This window comes from Alligator mississippiensis, chromosome 3 (genome assembly GCF_030867095.1).
Source record: "Alligator mississippiensis isolate rAllMis1 chromosome 3, rAllMis1, whole genome shotgun sequence".
NCBI classification, from domain to species: Eukaryota; Metazoa; Chordata; order Crocodylia; family Alligatoridae; genus Alligator; species Alligator mississippiensis.
This window is the reverse complement of record NC_081826.1, coordinates 16,220,269-16,247,351: the sequence shown is the minus strand read 5'-3', so window position 1 is coordinate 16,247,351 and position 27,083 is coordinate 16,220,269. Positions and strand designations below refer to the sequence as shown.

At 43.3% G+C, this 27,083-nt stretch overlaps 1 protein-coding gene across 3 annotated transcripts in view; it reads right to left on the bottom strand.

Annotated features, from left to right (window-relative positions):
- ASAP1 (ArfGAP with SH3 domain, ankyrin repeat and PH domain 1) overlaps positions 1-27,083 on the bottom strand; it is a 282,558-nt gene that overhangs the window by 128,312 nt on the left and 127,163 nt on the right. For all 3 annotated transcript variants that reach the window (XM_059723743.1, XM_059723744.1, XM_059723746.1), the window contains one exon: positions 12,247-12,319. In XM_059723743.1, the coding sequence (XP_059579726.1) occupies positions 12,247-12,319 (73 nt within the window). The remainder of the gene's footprint in view (positions 1-12,246; positions 12,320-27,083) is intronic.

Genomic DNA, 27,083 nt, shown 5'->3' with positions numbered 1-27,083 from the left:
AACATTTCCTAACAAGACAGGTTTCTGAACCATGGAAAGCCAATTTATTGTGGTTTAAAAAAAATGCAAAGACTGAGCCTGTGCATCTTGTATTCCCTTCCAATTATGTTAATATGCCCACATTGGCTATTGTGGTAATAGTTCATATATCACTTAATCAGTCATGGTCGACTTTAGAAGGCTCCTCAGGCTAGCATGGCTAAAGCATATACCAGCTTTCATAGTCAATAGCTTCAAGGGAGTGGTATGAATGTTGTTTGTACTCTTTTTCTGTATAACTTTAATAAATCCTAAACAAGGCAGTAGGAAAATCTCTTCCCTCCCTTTCCCCCCACAAACAGAATTAGTTCCACCTAGCAAAAGAGAAAAGGGCTATAAATGCCAGGAGCTATGTTTTCTCCAGGCAGTCGTACAAGTAGCATTCTCCTCAAACTGTAATTTTGTCTGACAGCACTGGAATACAGAAAGTAAAAAAGCATTTTGATTTAAGATAAAAAGCTGAAAGTCTTTGGATGCTGAAAGACACTATTTTTTTTGTTGGCTTCTGTGCTCGACTCAAAGCAATGAATTTCACCACAGCATGTGCACAATATCTCATGATCCATGAATCAGCTTCAAAATCAAAAAAAAAAAAAAAAACCTGGCAGAAAGCTGCAAAAGAATTATTCTTCCAAACCTTTACAAAAATCCCAAGTCCAAAGCTCCACTGAAATCTTAAGGGGGAAGTAGAGGGTGGACTCTTTTCTAGACTCAGATCATAACTGCTCATGCTATCCAAATGCATTTTGGAAACACAATTTTTACACTTCTCATTTCAAATGAACGCCCTGTGGTCATACTTACTGCACACACAAACACAAGCTTTTCAGGAACTCAGATTTTCAGTCATATGAGGTTATGGATCAGTGAGTGGTAAAATATGTTTTTAATAAGACCAGAATTGTTCCAAAGGCGTATGCTTTTAATCACATATCCTGACACAAAACAAGCCACCACTCGACAATAAAATGAATATTTTGTTTTGATATAAAAGCTGTTCTGTAAATATGCACATGAGACTTCAGGTGGGGAGCAGCTCTGGCCTGCTTTAACCTGGGTAAATGAAGCACAAATGTGGTCTGCGGGGTTTTGAGGAAAATGAATAAGGGAAGCATAGAAGTTGGAAATCAAAAATGCCAGCAAATCATGCAGTCTCTCTCCCTGCTTCTGCAGAAATGCTTTCGACAGAATATTTCTAATTCTTTGCCCAGTTTTCTAGATAAAATGGGATGATAACTCTCATTATGATAAGAGAGAATAACTGGCATAGAGTAGGGGTGTCAAAAAATCAGCCCACAAGAGGCTCTCTACCTGGTCCACCGGGCTACTGGAAGTCAAGGGGATGTGGCCTATTGCAGGGGCCCTGGGCTGGATCTGGACAGTGGAGCTTGGCGCCCTGTCAGCTGCTCCTGAACCCTTGTCGTGCCCCCAGACCCAAGCTGCTGCCAGATCCCTGTCCCTGGACTCCCACTGCCCGCAAGCCCCATAGCCCAGGGCCCGAGGCAAATCTGAAATCCCTGGCATAGAGCACTGGGTCAGACTATGCCTCTGACAGTCAAAAAGGAATATTTTTCCCTGCTCAGTCAAAAAGCTAGGGTGGGAAGGAAAGATGCTCATTGTTCCAGAATGACTCCACAGAGCTTTCCGATATAGGAAAACACACACCTGCATGAGAAAATGTTTAGCTGCAAAACAAAGCAAGCTACTATTATGAGAGGTAAGCACACTATACAGATAACATCCCACTAGGGCAGGGGTGGGCAAAATAGTCAGGTCCATGGCAGGTCCTTTGGTTCCACCTGGCTCAGGTGCCAGCCGGCCTGTGGCATGCCCCACCACCCTGAGCCCACAACGGGGCTGAGGCAGTTCCGTGGCTGGACAGCATTTCTAGGCAGCCCAGGTGGCAGTGGCTCCTTCCAGCTTCCGCCACCAGTGGCTGCTGCTGCTGGCCCCAGCCCCATGGTACTGGTTGAGACCCACACGCACAGCTGCAGCACACCCTGCGCCCGCTCTGGACCCACCCCAACCAAAGCAGACTGGCTCTGGACCAGCCAGGACCTGCACACACAGCCCTGACCCTTGCCCACCCTGCACTCATTCCAGACTGCCCGCCAATGAGTGGCAGCAGCTGCAGTGGCAGCCAGGGAGAAGCTGCTGCTGGATGCGGGGGAAAATCAGCTCTCTCATTTCTGTTGCCTGGGAATCCTTGCTGCAGCTGCCTGTAGCACATGCTTGGGCTGCCCTGTGGCTCCTCTCTGCTGCTATCACCGCCACCTCCAGGCCACCAGTGGGAGTGGTGGCAGTGGACAGGAGCCATAGGACAGCCTGGGCATGGGCACTGGGTAGCTGCAGCAAGAAGGGTCCAGCAGCGATGAGGGGCAGGCGGCCGCTTTTCCCACATGCCCAGCAGCAGCTTCTGCCTGGCTGCACCACTGCTGCTGCTGCTCAGAATGGGCGGGCTGATCCAGAGCAGGTGTAGGGAGGGCCAGGATTGGAGCTGTGTGTGCAGGTTTGAGCTGGTCCGCTGTGGCCAGGGCGAGTCCAGAGCAGGCACAGGATGGGTTGAGGCTGGGGCTAGGGCCAGAGCTTAGCACTCAGCTACTGCTGGGCGCTGGTGGTAGCAGCAGGGAGGAGCTGCAGGGTGCACGAACTCTGGGCTTTTGTGCGGGGGAGGGAAAGGTGGGATGCTGACTGGCCCGTGACAGTTCCCCAGAACTGCCTATGTGGCCTGTGGGTTTAAATAATTGGCTGCCCCTGCACTACGATATGTTTATAAGTAGAGCTGTGCGAAGTTTCAGTAGCCAGTTCGATTCAGAGGAGATTCAGTCCCCAAACTGAATCGGGAGACCCATTAAAAAGGTCTGAATCGAATTGGAAGCCTCCGAATCAATTCGGAGAGGTTCGGAAGGCTTGCAGCAAACAGAAACTGAGAAGAGGTAGGGGTATGGGGTGATCTTCCATATCCGGAAAAGGCTGAGCGTGGGGGAAAGACTGCTCTGTTATTGACATCTGTAGCTGGCCAGTGACTGATTTTTCTCTGAGTTCCCTTCCAATCACAGTGCTCTGAGGGAGGAACAAAGAAACAACATCTAAAGCGGTGTCTGACATGATCTGTACCTTTTGTGAGCTGTCTCTCTCTTGGAGCAGCAGCGTCTGAAAGGCTTAGTCTCTCGCTAGCTAGTCTCTCTTCTCCTAAGCTGTATCCAATCCTTTCCTACTTACACTTGCCTACAATCTCTATTGTTATCTCTATCCATTTATTTCAACTTATTCTTCCCCCAAAATCCTCTTATTTGTTCTTGTTAGTCTGTCTTGATTCTTTCCCCAACAAAAAGAAATCTGTGTTTTCCCAACTGTGTCTCATCACTGTGCAGAAAAGCTCAACATATATCTCACACACACACACACACACACACACACACACACACACACTTTGCAGCACACCAAACATTATGAAGCATGCTAGAAAGGCAGGTGCCAGATCTTCTAGGGGAGGGAGAGGGGACAGAGGAAGATCTGCAAGTTCCCCCCACTCCAAACATAAACACAACCTCTTTCCTGGCAACGATGAGTCTTTTGCTGCTAGTGGGAGCAAGGAGATGGCAGCAGTGCCTGCACCTGCACCACCACCACTAACCAGCAGCAGCATGACATTCTCCACCCCAATTTCAGCTGCCAGCATGAGCCTTCCAGTGCCAGAGGAGAAGCTGGATCTGAAAGCAGAGGAGTTGAGGGCCATAGCTAAGGAAATTCTGGGGAAGGAGAGGGAATCTGAGTTTGTGCTTCACACCCCTCACAGTTCCCCTAGAGGGAGGTCTCCTTCTCTGGAAGACACTTCGGAGGAGGCTGTGGGGGCAGGTGGCTCAGCTCCTCCTGTTGTGGTGCCTCTGCCTGGTGGGGGGGGGGATTAGACAGGATCCCCACCCTCAACCCAGATGAAGGTGGGTAGTGTAGTATGGGATCATTTTGAGGTGGCAGATGATCCCAGGTATGCTACCTGCCAGCACTGCCAAAGGCAGATCAGCTGGAGCAAGAACATGAAACACTTCATCACCACAGCAATGCTGCTGCATCTCAGGAAGCAGCACCCTCTTGACCTTGTTCTTCCTCAGCCTGGTACTAGTGACAGCATGGCCAAAAAGAAGTCGTCCTCTTGCTCCAAAGCCCCCATCCCCAAGAAGCAGAAGCAAGCCACCCAGGACCAGTGGGGGAAAGACAGAGACAAAGGGGGGCGCGTTCCCAATGTGAGCAAGGTCACCCAGAGCATTGGGAAGATGCTTGCTGTCGATGGCCAGCTCTTCTCCTTTGTTGAATATCAAGAGTTCAGGAGGCTCATGGCACTTGTGGCCTCATCCTACCAAGTGCCCGCATGCACCACCTTTAGCAGGATGGTGGTGCCCTCCCTGTATGAGGCATGCAGAGAGTACTTGAGGAAGGAGCTGCAGAAGTCAGGTCCGCAGGTAACCTTGCACTTCACCTCGGACATCTGAAGCAGCCGGGGTGGGGACCATGCCTACCTCTCCCTCACAGAGCACTGGTGCAAATCAGTCAGGGTGTCGGCGGGCTCTCCTTCAACCAGAGGTGATGGATGGGTCCCACACAGAAAGGGAGATCATGGTGGCCATGAACCACATGGTGCAGGGGTGGCTCGTTGGGCAGGGCAAGCTCACCCACTGGTTCATGGTCACCGACAATGGGGCCGATATGGTCAAGGTGGTGCATGATGCCAACTTTGTTGGCATCCCCTGTGTGGCACACAAGTTCCTTGTAGTCAGAGACGCCTTGGAGGGGGACAGGGTTCCTGGTGACGGCACCATCACTACCACTACTCATTTCAAAATGCAGGAAGGTGGCAGGCTACTTCCACCGGAGCATCAGGGGGGACAGAACGCTGCAGGACAAACAGGCAGAGCTGAGCATCCCACAGCACAAAATCATGCTGGATGTGGAGCCTTGGCAGAACTCCACATGATGCTGGAAAGGCTGGTCAAGGAACAGAAGGCCATCCATGAGATGATCTTGGTTGGGCAGACTGGGATCAGTGGCCCCCTAAATAGGGCTGAGTGGGATACCATCTCCCAGATCTTGTTGATCCTCAAGCTATTCCTGGAGGCCACCGGGAGCCTCAGCTCTGGCAATGCCCTCCTTAGCCAAGTGATCCCTGTAGTGAAGGTTATTGAGAATGAAATGGGGAAGTTCCAGGGGATTGATGTTCCTGGCTGGGGCAAGCTGCTTTCACCAGAGTTGCAGGCACTGGTGAAGCAGATGAAGGAGGGCATCAAAAAACAACTGGATCCATTGCAGTCCAGTACGGTCCACATGCTGGCAGGCATGCGCAACCCGAGGGTGAAGGGGAGTGTCTGCAGCAGCAAAACCCTTGATCACTGGATGGAGGTGCTGGTGAACAGTCAGGGAGGCAGAAAGTCAGAGGTGGGGGGATGTGGAAGAGGGGGATCCACTTTCCCATGCCAGCACTCCAGTCATGAGCTAATCTCCTCCACCACAACTGCTGCCAATGTGGGCCAAGGGCATGGCTTAAATATTGGGGTCCAGAGGCACCAGACCCCACCATCAGGCAGGTAGCATGGAGGCCTCATTGGCTACCTATCTCATTGAGGATGTGGAGCTACTGCTCTGCGACCCCTTGGCCTATTGGGCAACCCACAGCCAGGTGTGGCAGGATCTGGCCACAGTTGCCCAGGAACACCTGTCCTGTCCACCAAACAGTGTTCCAAGCAAGAGGGTGTTCAGCATTGCTGGTGATGTTTTGACACCCCACCACACCTGCTTGGATCCTGGTTTGGCGGAGCAGCTGGTGTTCCTCAAGGTGAACCTCCCACTGCTAGGGTTCCACCAGCTCCACGTGCAGATGGAGTGAGTGCCGCCCTCCTCACTCCACACCACGGCAGCAGCTTCTTCGGGTCTGGGGCACATGGGATCAGAGTGAGGGTGGGGTGCTGCATGTGCTGATTTGCCCCGGGCCCCGCACCCTGCTTGGGTCAGCTCTGCTGCGCACCTATTTGCTTTTTTATTTGCTTTCAGAACCTTGAGGTGCACTTTCACAGAAACCTCTGCACCACTCTGCCTGAAACCTGGCAGGCCTCATGCCCACAAGAGAGGCTACCATCTCTGCTGTTTTCATCCCACTCTGCCTTAACACATACAAATGACACGAGTTTTGCTTTCAACAGTTTGAGGTGTACTTTCACAGAAACCCCTGCACCTATCTCCTTGAAATTTGGCCGGCATCATGTCCCCTTGGAAGGGGCTACCATCCCTACTGTTTTCATCCGAATCTGCAAAAAAATGACACATTTATGGGTATTTTAGTGATTTCCCCATTATAGTCTATGGTCAAATCTCCAAATCAGCACTGAATCTGAATCGAATCAGGACAGTGGGTCAAATCACCGAATTGAATCACTGTCCCTCTGAACTGGTTGAATCTGAATCTGAAGTGAATACTTGCTGCCTTGCACAGGCCTACTCTTAAGGATATTTAACATGCTCTGTGTCTTTACAGAACAACAGTAAAAGATTTTCTAGTAACAAGAATGGAAAATCTGGATGAAATATTCTCAGTAATGGCAGATGACAGAACAAGAAGCAACGGGTCTCAAATTGCAGCAAGGAAAGTTTAGGTTAGATATTAGTAATACCTCTCTCACCAGGACAGTATTAAAGTACTGAAACAGGTTACCTACAAAGGTTGCGGACTTTCCATACTTGGAAATTCTTAAGACCTGACTAGACAAAGCTTTGGCTGGGATGGTCTAGCTGGGAATGGTCCTTCTTTGACCAGGGGGTTGGGTGAGATGACCTCCTGAGGTCCCTTCCAACCCTAATTTTCTATAATTCTATGAACCTGGCCTTTAATATCCTCAGACAGAATCATGCACATCTATGGTATTGCATTCGACTTTGCTGCAATAACTTGTTTCAAAGACTCTCAGAAAACTGGAAGCCAGATCACTAGCATACCAAAGAATGCTTTTCTTTCCTCATCAAAATCTATCTATATTTAAAGGACTATTTTATTTAAGATTGCTACCAACCTATTGCCAATATCTGAAAAAATATGTTGAACAACATGACCATTGATGAAATTAAATTCTACTGGTGAAGATTAAACCATCAGGTTGATATACATGTTATGGACAAAGGCCTTGATAAAATACATAAATTAGCCTTCCTGAACTGCAGTAACGTAAAACAAGGATATTACTGAATGTGTATTAGGACAGTAAATCTTTCCAATGAAGTCCAGTACTCTGGATCACATCATGACCTGTTAAACACAATACTGCTGGAACAGTGAGTCCCTGCAACTCATTGCAAAATCCTATTGCATACCAAAAGGTAGTATACTATAAGTATACCTGCATGTGCAATTTCTATCTGGAAGGGAGCTGCACTGGGGCTGAGGAGCTGGAAAATGCGTTCAAGCTGCTGCTGCAGATTCGCTCCCAGTCCTGCTCACAGCTTCTGAGCCCAGCCCTGGTGCATCTACACTCTAACTGGACTACGTGCCCACACTGCAGCCTTGGGGCAGGGGAAGTAGAAGCGGGAACGGGGGGGGGAGAAGCAGCAGTGATTTGGACATAGTTCCAGCTCCCTGGCCCCAGCGCAGCTCCTTGCTGCCCAGCCCCAGCACATGTAGGAGCACAAGCAAAGCTCTGCAGCCCACGGGCCAGATCTGGCCTGCAGGCTGCATCTTGCCAGACAAGCATACGATAAACTTCCTACTTTCATGTATCTTTAAAGAGCAATCTCCCTTTCAGAAACCAGGCAGACCAATGTGATCCTGTACAGGTCATTCTCGTCATAGGACCTACATTTTTTTTTCTAATAACAAAACAAAAAAAATGTTTCCTTCAAAGAACTTCAGGCCTGCACACAAAGCCTACAAATATATTTTTATAAAGAAAAACGCCCAGTTATCTACTAGAAAAATGCCCAGTTATCTACAAGAAAACCACTCTCTCTCCAATCTCTCAGTCCTGATCCTCAAAGGAAACTTACACAAGTCTTCCCAGAGACGAGCCTATGAACTCCACTTCATCAACCTCCTGGATACTAAAAACCGTGGACTAAATATAGACATTGGATTTATGACACATTATAACCTGCCTGACATTTGACTCCCCAGGTATCTCTCCACTATTCATCCCCCTTCTATCTCTTCCCCCCAGCCCCAGCCTGTCTCTCACCCATTGACTCCTCAATCTACATCTTCACCGACTGCCTGTCTTGGATGCAGCCCAGCCCAGCCCAGCTGCTGGCTTCTTTACTTTTCATTCCATCCAGGAAGAGCACACACCAACTGCTGAAACTTCCTTAGTCTGACAAAGGGTTTTTGAACCCAAAAGTTTGCTTAAAAATTGTTTTCCAAGTATTTAAGTCGGTCTAATAAAAGATATCAGATTCACCCAAAGAACCTTGTCCTTAGACCTACATGGCTACAACCTACACCCCAGTTATCTACCCTGTTTTTTAACTATTCATTTGTTGTACTTCATGCTTCTTTTAGGGTTACTTCTAAGCACAGAAAGGATGCCCGTTTTAGATCCTGTTTAGTTTATATAAGAAAGGTCAAGTCAGATCACCATTGCTCTTAAAATGTTCTTGTTGTAATATTTATGAAAAATTACAAGGAACAAAGAACTGCAAGATTTGGTTTGATGCAAATGGACACAAGTAATTTTTTTTTATTTCAAATGACTGCAGTTTTGCTAAAGACTTCGTAGAAGTTAAAAGATAGTCATTTACTCAAAATCTGTACAATTAACAATACAGGCAGGCCTCAGACTTACGACAACTGATTCCTGAAAACCGCATCTTAAGTTGAAATGTAACTCAGAACCAATTTTCTCATATGAAACAATGTTATAAATGGGGAATTGCTTCCTGAACCAAGCCCCGATACCTTATTTTCACCAAAAATACCCCAGATTTTTGTACTCGATCAATTATAGATGAGTAATATAGCTACATTAATTAATTTATATTGTAAATAGCAATCATATTGATTTGGAAGGACTTCTTTGAGGTGATTTTGCTGGACTTTTGGAAAGGCTCTTGGTTGGACTTTTTCAAGGGTTCTTGGTTCTCCAGAGTCTTGGTTGCAAGTTTTTCTGGAGTCTTGTCTGCTTTCTTAAAGAAAGTGTCCAAGGAAGTTTGGACAGATGTTCTCCAGGGAGATGAGCGACGTAGCGAACTTGTTTGCTGGCGTGGCGTCACATCGGATCAAGTGTTGTAAAGTCGAAACTGACATCATAAAGTTGAAACAGGGTGTCAATTTAGAAACGCTGTAAGTGCGAAACATTGTAACTCAAAACACTGCAAGTCGAGAACTGCCTGCAATGCACTATACCACTGAAATTCAATCCACAAAGGGTTACTGAAAAAGTACTCAAAAAAAGATTTCCCACTGACTTCAAACACCATCTTCACTGAGACAAGACATCTCCAACTTACAATACAATCTAACTATACTAGAAAAACCAACGAGCTGGACAGCAAGTATAAAAAATTCTCAGGTATATTTACATGATATTAAAACTGACCCATTCTTTCACTAACAATATCTTTTTTCTGCTGTTCAAAGAGGATCTGTGACAAACCCAATCTTTTGAGCTTTTCTTATTCAGAACTTGCCAAAATCACAAGACAATTTCTTTTAAATGACATAATTTGTAGACCACTAAAAGCAAAACACAAGAGGAAATTATTATTTTTTGCAAAATCAGTTTTAAACATCTTGATACCATCCCATTACAGCACTACTGTTCCTGTGAAGCTACTCTCCACCATCCTCACCAGTTTCAAGGTTTCAAGAGAGTTTACTATAGATGAGAGTTAAAAGGTCAACAACATAAATCAACTGTCTCATAAATAACTATCCAAGTAAATAAGTTCTGTCTTCCAGCACATAATATGCAGCTAGTGGCTTCTCTTCGCAACATGAAAATGTCATCTAGATCCTTGAACTAATATATGACAAGATTTTATTGCTGCTTTTAATACTGGTTGCAGAATTTCTCCACAGTTCAATGAGGTTTTGTTTCACTGCTGAACAACTGGTTCCTTTCCAAACAGGCCAGTTAGATGAACAAAGGTAAAATCATATGGGAATGGTTCTTATAGGTTTTAAGCAGCTCAAATCAGTTTGTGTCTACATTCGGTCTCTAGACACTTTATTTTCTATATATTTTCTTTAGAGGGTTTCACCTTTAACCACATGTGAGCTGGTCACCCCTTTCATTTTTGCCTCTACATCGACCAAGTCATACAAGTGTTTTGTTATGACAGTATGAATTGCACTGTGTTGTTTTCCTTCAATCTTAGTAACACATGACCATACCTGTACAATATTCTGAAGGGGGAGCTAGAGTATTATGTTTAATTTTTTTAAGGATCAAAAATAATATCACATTTGTTTCTCCTGGAATATTTAATGTTTGACATGTGCCAAATTTTGTACAGATTCTTCGTCAATTCTTTTATTTATTTATTTATTTATTTATTAACAATCCTGATCACTACTAGGTTTCACTCTGGGCTTTAGTTATATTTCCTTGTTCCTTAAACTAACATTTTATGAATCTTTTTATCACACATTTCTTACCCTACATTGAACAGTCATCCGTAAGCTTAAATCAAAGAGCTTTAAAAAAATGACTTGGCTTGTTCCAACGTGTCCTTCACCTTTTTAGGCTTCTGAATTTATTTTTAAAAATTGCACATAATTTCCAGAGTGTGCAATGGCATATAAGCTTTGTATTCAACTTGGCTACAAAATGCATTTACATTTTTAACTATAAAGCTATTATTTAAAATTCCTCATTCAAATTAATTTTAGACCACATATTGACTCACAAAGCAGCTCACATGACATGCCACACTTCTAGATTTTGAAACCAGCTTTAATTTTAAAGCTTAGGGCTACTAACAACTGGACATTGTGGTCTGAATCAAACATTTCAAAGCTGGCTGTAGAGATTTTACAGTTTGGATTCTGTCAGCTTTGAAATTCAGAAAGCATGTTTAGAATGACAGGTGCTGCTCCAGACAGTCTGCCCATCTTCAAAAATGTAGTTTTCAGTAACATTATGAAAGCATGAAAGGTACTTATTTTCATTCTGTCTGCCATAGTTAACTGCTTGACTGCTCCAGATCAACTCAAGGGTTAGGGAAGTGAGTGAGGGGATAGTGCATATGTTGCAATGCTAATGTAGGACTGGTAAAATTACTACCATATAAGTACCTAGCATATACTATAAATTACTTTTTTCCTCTCTGTTTTGAATAAATAGCACCAAGACAGTGCTCTGACAGGGAAATAGCTGCTAAACTGAGCATGAGTGAAAAACGGATGCAAATTAGGCTTCCCTGAAATTAATTTTGAAAAACAGTGTAGTCCCGCAGGATCAGCTAGAAAATGACCACGGCCCAAACTCTGTTCTCACAGACATCACTGGCAAAATTCCCACCGACTTGCATGGAACAAGCAGAAGCAGAAAGCTGTTTAAAGTGTCCTTTCAACACTCACCAATTTATATTTGTGAAACATGGTCAACAATAGGCATCTGATTCCTATTTAATGTTACCAAAAACTTACTAAGAAAGTATTTCAAAATCAAACTTATCAACAGAGATTCTAACAAGCATAGTGAACTTAAACGGCAAAACAGAATATCAGTAACACTGCATGATCTATTTGCCAACCAGTTCCCAGTTTCTTATACTGGTACCCAAAGTGTCTAAGTACCTCTGGTGGCACTTGCTCAAAACGTAATGAGGCTAACGCTCATTATTTCAACTGGTACTGCTTTCCACAATCTAAATCTAGAGTTCAGCTCCCTGCTGACATGTCTTCTGGTCAACAGTTTTTTCCCTCTAATGGAATGAAGCTGTTGTGAAATGTTATAGCCAAAGAAGAAAATTTGTCTTGCCCGAGCAACCAAAATCAATTCCATGAGGAGCTCTGAAAACAGTCAAGAAGTACCCCTGAAGTACACATCTCTTGGGGAATCAAGGAGCAAGGAACAACGTTTTGGGAAGATGCATTCCTGCTAAATTTTTATTGCTGAATGGGCAGGCCCCTGGGGTTTTTTTTTTTAAACATACAGTAAAAGACAAAGGACATTTTCTAAATATTAAACAACGTTTAGATGTTTTAGTAATATCATAAACCAAAACACTTACCTTGCCCAGAATTATATATTGCTTTTACAGATTTTTTCACTTTCTGTAGTGCAGTTCTGTCTTGATCCAATGCCTGTAATAAAAGATAATAAAACTATCAGTTCCGCTTACTGTATATTAGTAAACAAGAGTAAACAGAACAATGTTATTAAGTACTTAAGGAATAATTTCAAGGGCTGAAAGAACTACAGATGCCCCGAGTTCAAGCTTCTGGGGAGGTTCAGACTCTCTAAGTGACTTTTGAGTCTACAGGCAGAGTAGAGGCACCATGATAAAGCTATAGGACAGCTATACGATGATTACCACTTCATAAAAGGACACCATCTGCTTTTCATTATTTTTAAAATTTTGAATGTTGGTGCTAGGATTATTTTTGTTTTGGAATTCACAACATTTCAGGTACTTCAGTTACCTAAATACCCTGTTATTTTTTATGGCTGTAGTGTAAAAATATCCCTCCACCCATGGAAACAGATTATACAGTGAAAACAGTAAAAAAGGCTGTATAGAAAACGCTGTCACGAGCACAAGCTAAACAAGTACAATCCCAAGAAAAGTATTTTCTCTCTCATTCAGTTAAATATTGCTGTCAATTGTTATGATAACAAGCACACCATTTTCAGAAATACTGTCAACCTGAAACTATCACAATATTACTCTAAACAAAATTGATTGCAGCGAGATAAGGTTCAACAGAGCAAAAAATAAAAATTTAGGATCTGATCCTACAAACACATAAGTAACTTACTGCCATTATTTAAATAAGGAAACTCTTTAGATGTCTATCACCCCAAAATATTCTTATGATTCCTATATTTAAGCACGCAACCCTCCACCAAGTAAATTAATTTGAAGATCCAGATAGGTCGAAGTTTGTAATTAAACTTGTGGCCCTGTTCTTTTTAATCGCATAATCTGTGGAACCCATTCAGAATCTAGTGGGAGTGAAAAAAATTTAATCTGAGAGAAAAAGTCAATCTGATCTGTGGTATAACAGCTTTTTTGTCCCACACCTGAAACTATGCAAGGCAGCCTAGATCCATTCTTTCATATGCGTAGTCACTATGCACTTGACTGTATATGTTTGATCATATTGCATTATTCATGATGGAGAATAAATACAGAATTGAATTGTTTAACCACATTATTTTGAAGCACAAAGGGAACAACTTCAGATCAATAACTCCAATGCTAGGTCAATAACGAAAGGTTAAAACACACCCTGCCTTTTTTACAATACAAGTGGATTTGAATTTTTATGTATAATTTTGTAAAGCGGCTCAATTTTTGCAATACAAAATAGCTACAGTTGAAAGATGCACAAAGCCAAGAAGCAAAAGAAATAATTTAAGCGTGTTCGTGGATTAATATCCAATTCAGACCCCATTGTGTATCCAATGGTACAACATTTATTAGCATTTCAATTGAGGCTAGAAACTCAAGAACTTAAATGGATAGCTTTGCAACACATTTCTTATCCTACTTTCTCTTTTCATTTAACTTCCATCAAAACAATAGATTGAAAGAAATTCTTGCATTTGTTCATTAAAAATTAATCTGAACTGGCTGCAAACACACATTCAAATAATCTGGGAGAACTCTCCGAAGTTTGTTTTTCTGGTATAAAAATGTACTTGAAGAAGCCTGAACAAGTGTTCAAATACTGAGCCCCAGAGGAATAGAGAGCTTGCAGTGCCGATGCTGGGAGGGCTCTGTGTGCTCTGCAAGCTCCCTCAGTCTGCATGGAGACAGCTGACAGCAGTGCACATGGTCCTGACTGGCTGACCCAAATTAGAGTCAGTCTGCAACTCCCAGCAGGACAATGCGGGACTGTTAAAAGGAGATGTTTTGCTTGGCTAGAGCAGCAGAGTCCAGAAAACAGCACTCTCACTTCAGCAGGGAAGGAAGCAGTGGGGAAAGGAGGTCTGAAGGACAGCGCTGGAGTACTGTACTATGGCTAGTCTCTCTCATCCAAGAGACACTCTCCTAAGATTGATTTAACCCTGGTTTATCCCAAGTTAATTTTTCTTCTGGAGTGGCCATTTTTTGCCCTAAGAGAAAAAAAACCTGAACATCTGGATACTCATGGTTTCTCCTGGGAGAGCAGTGACATGGCCTTAACGTCTATACATAGCCACTGTACTTTTATTCACCAGTTATACAGTAGCTGTTCCCATTCAGATTCTTTTAAGATGCATGTCAAATTTGTACTATTTCTCAATAGATCTTAAACCACTCCCCATATTTCTTATCAAATTTCCATTAAAAAAAATGTCTTCATCTTCAACTATGCGAACAACTACTCAGAACAGACTGGAATTTAAGCACTGAAAAGAAAATTCTGAGAAACAGGCCCCCTCTCGTCGTCAGCAGCAGCGATCCCTCATGGTCAAGGATGATCACTCCCACAGGTCAAGTCAAGAGTTGTAAATAAGCCTGTTGATGGATAAGACTACCAATCCTAGAGCCACAGACTCTCTGGCAAATGCCACAGCTAGTGGTTAAAGGGAGGATCAGACCACAGATTTCTTGGTCTTGTTTCCTTTTCTTCCATTTCTATCATTTTTCTGCCTCCAGGGTGAGAAGGTTTTCCCCAAAAGATGTACCTTCTCTCAGAAGGCATCACCATGTAGCCTTTTCCCAGGCCAATTTTTCCCAATTTATGGTGTTAATGCCACACTTCTTAAAAGTTAACCTTGAGGGTGCTCTTGAAGCATTTCCTTTGGCCTTAGCTATGTTGGGAGGATAGCAGTTGTTTTGGTAAATGTGCATCAGGCATGCGCGCACAGTGCTCTGTCCACCACAGCTGATGTTTATTAAATCAACCCTTCCATATTGGTGGTGTTAGCATCAGTGAGGATGCTGGAATGTATGTGATAATCCTCCCACTTTATGCCAAGGATCTTTTGGAGGTAGCACTGGTGGTGGCAGCGTTCCTGGCTTTTCAGGTGGTCCCTGTTGGTCACCCAAGCTTCACAGACATAGGGAAGAGTTGGGATTACCACAGCCTTATAGCAGGAGCTTTGTTCAAGTCCTGGTGTCATGATAGTTGAACCATCCTGATGATTCAGTCTTCTGAAGGTAGAACTGGCAATTGGATCCTACGCTGGATCTCTTCATTGATGCTAGCTTTTGAGACGACTGCTGAGGTATGTAAAGTGTTCAATATCTTTCAGCTCCTGTCTCTCAATGAGGATCTTTGCTGGGGGAGTTGACTGGCCGTTGTTTTTCCGATGTTAAGGGTCAGTCCCAGGCACTGGTATGCTTGAGAGAAGCAGGTAAGGGCCATTTGTAGGTCCTCCTCCATATGTGCAATGACAACACAATCAATGGTGGCCTCAAGTTCCACAGTTGAGGCCAAAGTAACTTTTGTTTTGCTGCAGAGGTGGGAGAGATTAAAAAGGTTCCCGTCCATCCTGTACTCAGTGTTGATACCATGTGGCAGACTGCCACAGATGAGAACTTAGATGACCACAAGAAAGATGGAAAAAAAAATTGGTGCAATCATACAAGCCCTGCTTGACGCCAGTTCAAACAGCAAAGGGCTTTGTAGTGGAGCCAGTGCATAGGATGAAGGAGCTTTAGGATGGTGATAAAATTTCCCTGGGCAGCCCAACTTTGAGAAGATCTTCCACAGAACCTCATGGTTAACAGAGTTGAAGGCTTTGGTCAAATCAATAAATGCCATATACAGATCCTAGTGTTGTTCTTGGCATTTTTCCTGGATCTGCTGGGCCTCAAAAATCATGTCCATTGTGCCTTTTGATGGTCTGAAGCCACACTGAGACTCAGGGAGGATTTCCTCAGTAAGAAGAAGCAGTCAGTTCAGCAAAATACAAATGAAGATCTTCCCAGCGATGGAGAAGAGGATAATATCTCAATAGTTTCCAGTCAGACAATCTCCCATTTTAAAAATGGTGACAATCTTGGCATTCCTTAGGTCAGCAGGAATTTCCTCAGTGTTCCAGATTTTGAGAAACAGTGTGTGGAGTTTATTGGTCATAGTTTCCCCACCTACTTTGAAGACCTCAGCTGGTGTGCAATCAGGGCCAGAAGCTTTGTTGTTCTTCACCTGTCATATCACCTAGTAGACCTCTTCAGAGGTTGGTAGACTAGTAAGTGCTTCCCTTGCTGGATGCTGCACGATGGATTTGACAATTTCATCAGTCACTGTCAATTCTCAGTTCAGGAGCTTTTGGTAGTGCTTCTTCCAATGGTTTTTGATGGACTCATCGTCTATGAAGAATGTACTGCCATCTTCAGATCTAAGCAAGGTAAGTCTGCAAGAGCTTGGTCCATACACACCCCTGATTGCACTAAAGATGCTCTGCATGTCATGGTTGTCAGCAAATTTCTGTTGCCTTCTCTTCCCACCATTTGTTTTTGATTTGTTGAATCTTCATCTGGGCTTCAGCTTAAATTTATTGAAAAGTTCTCTGCTTCTGACTGAATGCAGGATGGTTTTGCCAGTCACAGAAAGCTTTACTCTTCCAATCAAGATGAGCTTTGATCTCAGCACTGTTCTCACCAACCAGTCCTGAGGGCATTGGGTGATAAAGCCAACTGATTCTGTGTGAGCTTCATGGATGGTGTCGCAGGGCACCTTAGTGCCTGCTCCTGGAGAGGAGAAACTGCCAGGGAGAGAGCCCTGGCAGAGCTAATTGAGCACAGCTGTGGGTTGCCGGAGCAACTAAGGGGAGCCAGCTGCCTGTAGGGGGCAGGGCCTGGCCCTTATAAAGCCCAGGGCCGAAGCCAGGCTGGCAGTTCTCTGCCAGCAGCCGGAGAGGCAGGAGCTCCCTCAGCCGAGATATGGGAAGGAGCCTGAGTTGCAGGTACAGCTCATGATAGTATCATAGCTCAAGCCTCCAGGGCTGAGTTATGGCCATGCGGCTTGTGGTTATGTTACAGCCTAGGGGCTTGTGGTTTTGCGTTGTGTTTGTGTTATTACACCCGGAGGCTTGGGTGAGGCTGTAGGGGTTGGAGGAGGCCTCAATCACAGGGACCCCAGAGAGTGTGGAGTGTCCTAGCGCCAAGAGGGCGCATTATTTTCATAGCGCCAGGGAAGGCGCAGCTCGCACGCCAGTGCGTGAGCAACTGGCGGCGAGGAGCGCGGCCAGTGGGTCGCGGGCGCAACCCGTAGGTTGCGGACGGGGACCTAGACCCTGGATTGTGTGTGGGGGAACATAGACCCCGGCCCCAGGAAAGGGGCGGTATTATTGAGTAGCCCAGTGGGCACGGTGAGCCCCAAAGAGGGGGGAGCACCATTGTACGTTATTGAGTAGCCCAGTGTGGGCACGGCGAGCCCCAGAGAAGGGGGAGCGCCATACTGAGCAGCCCTAGAGAGCGGGGCCATACTGAGAAGCCCGAGACGGGCAGCCCGGGAAGCGGGCGTACAGACCGGACAACGTCTATTACATCTGCGAGGCTTGGGGCGTGGTATCAGGGGAGGTAGGAGCCACGTATAGCCCATAAGGCTGGGGTGCTTGGGTAGCGCCATTGAACGGGGAGACCCACGAGGGGTCCAGGAGCTTACGTGCCCGAGGAAACGCAAGGCAGCCTCCCTATTACATATTCCATCAAGACGTGGTGGGCGAGAATGGAGGGTGCCCTCGGGCCAAAGTAGCGCGGTGAAAGGGCCTCAAGGAGATCACGGCCCTCCGTGAGGACTCCGCCGTGACAGATGGTCTCCTTTAGAGCTTGCCAATCTTCTTCAACACAAGTGTCAGCATTTTCAATCCTAAAATTGGCAAGTTTCTTGCTGAGATATGTTTGGAGGGCTTTGCAGTATCTAGGGATCTGAAGGCATTTGATGTACTGTCTTTGGACTGATTTGGATTGTTTTTGATGTTTCAATGCAACCAATGGACAGGACTGAGCTCACTAAGTGATGATCAGTCCAGCAGTCACTGGTTTCTCTCATAACAATGTGTGATATACATGTTACATGTATTTAAACTGGCCACATGTGCGAGGTACAAAGTGACAGAGCTCTGAGCTGTGGGGGTGCACCATGCTCTGCCACAGCTGGGAGTACCATAGCTGATGGGACTCAGCCACAGCAGCAAGCAGGGCACCATCTGGGAGCCTGGTCAGCTGCAGGACTTGCAGCCAAGGGAGCCTGCATCTTGCCAGTGCAAGGTGAGTCTGGAATGATTATCCACGGCTCCCTCTGCGCCAATAAGGAGTGATAGGATCTGATACTGGATCCTACAATCACGCCTCCTGCCATGGACTTGTGGCATGGTAGCAGGTGCGATTGTGTGGCTCATGCATCGGATCATATCATGCCATTACCTGAACATTTATAGGGGCCCCTATAAATATTAACGATAAAAACATTTTCAGTGTTCTAAAACTGAGCCAAAGGATGGAAAAAGAAACAAAAAGCTTCAAAGAAAATTCTAGGTACTCTTGAAAGGCAAGTTTAATTTGGAAATGCACTGTAGAAAAAAAGATCTTCATAGCAAAACCTAATTAGAAAACTAGACAAAATGCATTCACTGCTGACAGGGATGGGTTTGCATTATTTAAATCAGGGCTATTGATTCATAGATGCTAGGGTCGGAAAGGACCTCAACAGATCAGCGAGTCTGACCCCCTGCCTAGGCAGGAAAGAGTGCTGAGGTCACATGACCCCAGCCAGATGCCTATCTAGCTTTCTCTTAAAGAACCCCAAGGTAGGGGAGAGCACCATCTCCCTTGGAAACCCATTCCGAATTTTGGCCACCCTCACTGTGAAGAAGTTTTTCCTGATATCTAGTCTAAATCTGCTCTCTGTCAGTTTGTGACCATTGTTCCTTGTTAACCCAAGAGGCGCCCTGGTGAACAGAGCATCTCTGATCCCTTGCTACGTCCCGCTAATGATTTTGTAGGCAGCCACAACATCACCTCTCAGCCTTCTCTTGTGGAGGCTGAAGAGGTCCAGGTCCCTCAGTCTCTCCTCATAGGGTAAGCCCCTAAGCATATAAGTGGCCCTCCTCTAGACTAGCTCGAGTCTATCAACATCCTTCTTGAAGTACGGCGCCCAAAACTGGATGCATTACTCCAGCTGTGGTCTGACCAATGCCGCATAAAGGTAAGTATCACCTCCTTTGATCTGTCTGTCATGCATCTGCTGACGCATAATAAAAGTGCGGTTAGCTTTGCTGATGATTTCATCACACTGACGACTCATGTTCATTTTGGAGTTCACTATGACTCCGAGATCCCTTTCCGCTTCTGTGCTGCTGAGAGGGTCACTTCCCAGCCAGGAGGTGTGCTGGATATTTTTTGCACCCTATGTGCAGCACTCTGCACTTGTCCTTGTTGTACTGCATCCTATTGCATGCTGCCCACTTTTCTAACCTGTCCAGGTCTGCTTGCAATCGTTTCCTACCCTCCGGAGTGTGCACTTCACCCCACAATTTAGTACCATATGCAAACTCTGACAGAGTACACTTCACACCCACATCCAAGTCACTGATGAAGATATTGAAGAGTACAGGTCCAAGGACTGAACCCTGCAGGACCCCACTACCCACATCTTTCCACGTCAATGCTGACCCATTTACTACCACTCTCTGGGTGCGACTGCTAAGCCAATCTGCCACCCACCAGACCATGTAAGCATCTATAATCACAGCCTCTTTATTCATTTATGAGAATGGGATGAGATACCATATCAAAGGCCTTGCTGAAGTCCAAAAAAACGACATCCACCTCTACTCTTGCGTCTAAGCATTTTGTGACCCTGTCATAAAACGAAACCAGATTGGTCAGGCATGATATACCTGCTATGAATCCATGCTGGTTTCCTTGCTGCATTATTTTTCCTGCTGGACTCCCACAGATATGATCCTTCATAATCTTTTCAAAGACCTTTCCAAGGACGGAGGTGAGACTGACTGGCCTATAATTACTTGGATCCTCCTTCCTCCCCTTCTTGAAAACAGCATCGTACACAGGATGGCCTCAAGGAAGTGATGATGTAAATCAAATTGATAGAACAATTCTGTTTTGTACCATTACAAATAAAGCATGATCTCCACTTCAGCAACTCCTGCCTACTCCAAAATATTCCACTTATATTCATTCAGGGTAAGGTGTACAACACCCTGTACAACAGTATCTCAATCTTATTTAAGTTTCTGAGTGGTTTAACAATTATTATCCTGCCTTTGCTTAACATTTTCTAGACAGACAGCCTTTTGTCCAAATGCCTTCAACTCTCATTACAACATCTGTGTTATGATAAGAATTTAAGAATGCTATGCAGTTATAAATCTTCCTTAAAAGCAAAAAAGTACAACCACGTTGCACTGAAGATTCAGCATAACTTCTACTCCAAAGTACTGTCTTTGGAACAGGCCCCCAAAGAGGATGGAAGAGTTTTAATTTCTCATGCTAGATTGAGTTCTGCTTGTTTCTGACTGGTTGGTAATTTTTCAATAAATACCTGTATTTTACTGACAAATTCAGTTTTATTTTCTATAAAGTAGAAATATTAAAAATATGAAGTTTCAAATGAGAGCTCTGTATTAATAAAAGCTGTGATGCTTTCAGTGTACAAGTTTGTCATATTCTATAGAAACTTTCAGTGCTTCAGAGATTAGTGCCTAAATATTGCTGGATTCACAGAAGGTGAAACACACTAAATATCTCAAAATTACACATAGTCCATAATTTTGTAGCTCAGAACTGAAGTTTAAAGCAAAAGCAAAGCAATGGGAACTGCCCCTCCTGCCGCACCAGGCTCCCTTAAAGAGTGTTACAGACAGAGACACACACAGACAGCCGGACTAAGCCCTGAGGACCAAGCTACACAAAGAAGGCGATTGGACTTGAGGCGACATTAAGAGAGCCGTGCAAATGAGTCCCAAGAGGAGGCTAATGTGAGGAGACAATTAGATGTACAACACCACGCAAATGTATTGCAAGAGGAGGCCGCTGTGAGAAGACAAGTAAATACATGACATAATCAAGAAAGTTGTGCAAACAAGTCCCAAGAAAATGCTGCTGTGAGAAGACAATTAAATGCACAATGCCATCAAGAAAGTTGCCATTTTTGACAGGCAATTTGCTAGTAGGTAAATAAAGGTATTTATTGAGCAGCTGAACTCAAATATACCAGAACTCTTATCTTGATCTGGAAAGGGCATCCCAATTTTTACCAAATATTTTTTAAACCCTTCCTTAGAAGAAATATATCAATGAACTAAAAATGTTGCTGGGTCATTTTTTCTGTATATTAACCAACATACATATAGCAAGTGGCAACAGTTTTTCTGTGCAAAACTTATGACCATCTTTCAGCATCTACTCATAAGCATTTTGTGTGAGCGTAGCATGATAGTAAATACATACCCGTTACACTGACTGACATGGGCTCTGTAGGAAGAAAGATCAATGATCTCCACTGCTCCTTTAATATTTTTTGAATTATCATGCACAGAATCATGTTGTTTCTTGAGAATGACCACTGACATTAAAAATAATCAGGGTTAAGAGAAAAACAAAGGAAGAAATATAACCAAGCACTTTCACTGTACATCAGGAGTTGGCAACGTTTTTGGGCCAAGTGCCAAAAACACTCACAACCTTGACTTGTTAGATGTTGGTGTGCCAGGGGCAGGTGGTAGGGGAGCCTCAAGGGGCCAGATCCTTGTTGTGGCAGCATAGCCCCAGCTCCTTCCCTGCTGTCTGCCCCGAGGCGTGCATGCCAAGATAAATACCTTTGTGTGCCATGCTCTGGCATGCGTGCCAAAGGTAGCTGACCCCTGCTGTACATCATATGGACTACAAGTAGTCCCAGAATATTGAAAGTAGGCGGCAACAAGAGAAACAATGACTCTTCCTGTATTTTTTTTTTTTTGTGGCTATTCCTACACACATTCCTACACGCACTTATTTCTTCACAGTCCCTTCACATTGTGAATGATATCTCCTCCAGCAAGAAACAAGAAACAAGCAAGGAACTAAAATATGTGAAGAATTCCTGACACTGCAAGAGCCTTTTTTTTTTTTTTTTTAAAGTGTCTTTCAAAATATACCATTAAACAGCAATTTCTATTCAAGTCCTATTAGCAATACGCTACCAATTTTAGCTACCTACATTTTCCACCACAGACACCATAAAAAATAGTTATGGAACCTCTGCAAGGGAAATAAATGGTACCAAGCAACTGAGCATGCATTAATAATACAAATACCCTGTTGCGTGATTTTATTCTATAAGGATTACAGGAAACTTACTGAACTGAATTAAGAGATCCTGAAATCCAGGAACTTCATGCTGATATGGGCTAGAACTAGATACCATGAAGACAGAAGCAAGTAACTAGTAAAAGGAACTGCATGGATTGATGTGGCTCCTGTCACGAGATCACTGTTCTCCGTTATTACTATGTTTTTGTCACTCATGCATGGGATATAAATATTTTAGATGCTGTTGTTATTTTCCAGGAGACCACTGACATTGAGAATAAAGAGCAGTGTGTGGTATGCTACAACATATGCCCATCTATATGGGACGTTTCTTAACCTACATCGGCAAGTAGCTGGCTTACACTGGAATACGGCTATAACATGTTTAAATCACTTGAGAGGATTAAAAACGTGATTTCACCTAATGAAGGAAAAGCGCAGGCCCAGGGGTGACCTGGTAGCTGCCTATAAGTACATCAGGGGTGTGCATCACGATCTGGGGGAACACCTGTTCATCAGAGCGCCCCAAGGGATGACAAGGTCAAATGGTCACAAACTCCTCCAAGACTGTTCCAGGCTGGACATAAGGAAGAACTTCTTTACTGTGTGAACCCCCAAGGCCTGGAATAGACTGCCTCCAGAGGTGGTGCAAGCACCTACACTGGACTCCTTTAAGAGGCAACTGGATGTGTATCTTGCTGGGATCCTGTAACCCCAGCCCACTTCCTGCCCCTGAGGCAGGGGGCTGGACCTGATGATCTTCCGAGGTCCCTTCCAGCCCAAATGTCTATGAAATCTAGGAAGGCTGCTTATGTTTACACAAATATAGAAGTATAATAATGGGACATCATTGTGACAGTATCACCTTGTGCTTTATATGGCTCCTTATTTACAAATTAATTTAATTTATAACCCAGTGCACAAATGTGCGTGATAATTGAAATTAACATTCAACACTAAGCTACACACTATTCTACTATCTTATTCAATGTATATTGCCTATATTGATTCATTGTTAGACCGCCTAATGATATCTCATCATTCTACATCTACCTGCATTTCCATTATTTTATCAAACTATTCGGAGTTCTCTTTGAATTTGATTGCTATGTTTTTCTTTTTACCCACACATTTCATCGTTTACTCTGCCACAAAATGTCAGCATCGTCTCCAAACTTGGAAAGCTTCTTTTGAGTTTGCTCAGTCAATACATTTTATACCAATCAAAGAATTGTAAAAATGTGCAGCACTTTAAGTACTGCAGAAGGCTTATCCTATTCTGTACAGTAACGAATTTAAACTAAGCCACATAATGATTCAGTGGCAGAACTAAAGTTCGGAATTCTTTGCCAAGATCTATTCAAGTATACAGCATGCTGTCAGACTGCCTCATATTCATTTTCAAGGCACCGACAAAAACTTTTCTAGCTGGAAAAAACTGTTCTTTGATTAGCATCTTGCTACTTGCAGTTACACTGTAGCTTTCTTTCTGTTCTATGGCTCTGCCTCTTGTTGGAGCCCAAAGGAATTTTGCTGTTGAATAACAAAGTACGTACTTTGTTTGCAAGGTAAGGCATGCAGACTAGAGGACAGTGCGAACAATTTGAAGAGCACTTTTTTTTTTAGTATGGTATATGACAAATAATAGGCGCTACTACATGCATCAATATAAAAAAAAATTATAAACTGAACTTTCCTCAGCCCTCATGGAAGTAATATAAGCAGCTTCCAGAAACTGCAGAAGGGTAGTTAAGCATGACTTCCTTCATTTGAACAAGTGTGAGATACACTAAATCCATCTGCTCCTTTCCACGTGTTCTCCAAACATCTCTCTAGATGTTTTCCAAGGTTTTTTGGGGTTTTTTTTACACAACAAACATTAAATTATAAAGTTTGGAATTTTTAGTTTTTTCAACTTTTCTGCCGTAAAATACATTTATTGATAGCAATACACTTACTACTTCATAATCCTCCTGATCTTTCATAATTTGGTAATATTCAATGGTTTACTTGCTTGCTCATTTGCTTTACATATTTGTGGATTCATTTACCCAGAGTATAATATTGTGCAATTAAGTAATGCACAATATGCCACTGCAGTCTGTAACTCTGAGAACAGATTGCTAATAAACCTGTGGTAAAATCACCTAATAGTTTTCACTTGCTTCACTGAAAGTTAACAGATGACCAGACTTTTTTAAATCAGGCCCCAACTGAGTTCTCTATATACAAATTCAGAAATCTAATTTTTGGCACCCGCTAATTTTTGGCAGCAAAAATTGAGTAAATAATTTGTGACCTCCCCATATTTCTTTAAAATACTGATGGGACAAACTATTAATTTAATATTGAACTTCAAGTATAAAACTAAAGAAAAAAAGCCTGTGATTTTTATGTTCAGAACAGTTTAGCACAGGTATTATTCTGTTCTATTAAGAGATTTTAAGTACGTCTCCCCTCCATGTGTGCTTTCCAGATTTACAATTCCAGGAAGCATGGTTAGTGTTCTCATAACTGAACTCAGTTTAATTTAAGGGTATCTTGGAGAAATTAAATGGCCCATGTTATTCAGAAAATCTTTTCTGACCTTAAACTATGATTATCTGATTCTGTAGCACTAGACAAGGATTCTGGAGATCTAGGGTATCTTTTTTTACTCTGTAAAATTCCTCTTAGACTTTGAGCAAATACAGAAGATTTCGTTTTCAAAAGCGCCAGGTGCTGGCCGAACTTCTCCCACTGAACAACAAGTCACCAGCTTGATGAATGCAGTTAGGCCAATACTGAGCACTTTTAGAGTTCCTATTCTAAAATTTTCTGTCTGCTTCCATTGTATAAAACATGTGTAAGTCTCTTGTCCTATCCTTTGTCCTGCTTATTAGAGTATAAACTATGTAATGAACTGCCAGGTAATACAGGAGCCAACCACAGTAGGCAGCACTGCAATACATTTCTACCAGTATCCAATTCAGAAAGGCCTCCTTAGGTCTTCAGGAGATAGAAACCAGTAGAACAGAAGTTAGTATTATGTAGGACAAACTGTCTTGTGATAAACACATCTTCAAATAGCATGGCCTACATTTCCACAACTAGAAAACTGTTTCTTATTTGTGACACCTGTAGTCATCATTTTGTGATTACAAGTTACACATGGTTCATCAGTAATAGATAGCGAGTCATGTGACATAGGTTTTTGCTGCTGTATACTTCATTTTCAAATTAATACTGAATCAAAAGGCAATTTTCCAATTCAACGCTTGGTATAAGGCAATCTCAAAAGTTATTTTATACATCAAATATTTTTTAAAAAACTAAGTAAATGAGTAGTGTGTATTATCTGTACTTAGATATTAAACCCTAGAATCTAGAAGGGAATTAGAGATGTTTTAGTTCATTCCCCTACTCACCGAGTTAAGATCAAAGACCATTTGTGATTGGAGATTTTTAAGAACAGGTTAGATATCAAAGACAAAGATTCCATAATTTCAGTACATGGTCACTAATACATAAATTACTTAAAAAAATATTTAACCTATATCTCCACTAAGGTCTACTGAACCAATTATTTCTTGGCTCTGCTCATGAACAGGGGAGGATAATTGATTGGTGTCTGCGCCATGCAAGTCTTCAAATAAGCGAAACTTTTGTACCTGCCCTCAGTCTTCTCTTGCCTATTTTAAATGAGCTCATATTGTTTCAAACTCTCTCATGGGTCACATTTTCTAGACTTCCCATTATGTTTGGTGCTTTCCTCTGGGCAACCTACAATTTTCTATACTTTTCTTGAAGTGCAAAGTCCACAACTGGTTGTAGCTGTGTTGGTCTAAGGACATTGGCAGACAAAGTTGTCTGGGTAAATGTGGTATCTTTCATTAGGCCAACTGAATTAGACCACCCCCAGGTAACCTCGCTACACCTTAACAGCTACATTTTATCACCTGTTGACATTTCCCTCTTTCCCCCTCCACCAACCACCTACTGGTCTCACACCTCCCATCTCCTCTGATCTTCCCTGCCACGCATCTGCATTTTCACAGACCTGAATTTTACATATTGGCTTAAGCTTCTATTCAACCCTACAGAGAAGATAAACACCAGCAGACTTTCCCCATGCCTGAAGAAGACTGCCTGTACCTGAAAGCTTGCAAAGAACAATTTTTGCACCTATTACATTCAAAACTGGACACAGTACTCCAGCTGAGGTCTCCCTAGCACTAAGGAGACCAGAATGTGATTTGCCTTTCTTGCAAAAGCACTCTGTAGGCTTATATTCAGTTTGTGACCTTCTATGAACCCCAGACCTGGTTCTGGAATTATTTTTGCCTAGACATTTATTCCCCAGTCTGCATTAGTGTATTTGGTTCCTCTTTCCTAAATGCAGCACTTTGTACTCACCTTTCTTGAAATTCACCTTATTGATTTCAGAGCGTTTTTTCAATGCATTACATTTATTTTGGATTTTAATCCCAAATGTTCGGACCCCTTTCCTATTTGGCGTCATCCACAAAATGGTATAATTTATGAAAATACTTAAGAAGATCAAATCCAGGACAGATCTCCAAGGAGATCTACTTGATAGCTCCTCCCAGTTTCACAACAAAGTTTTGCTAACAAAACTACAGTTCTTGCACCCATCTCCTAGTGCATTTATACAA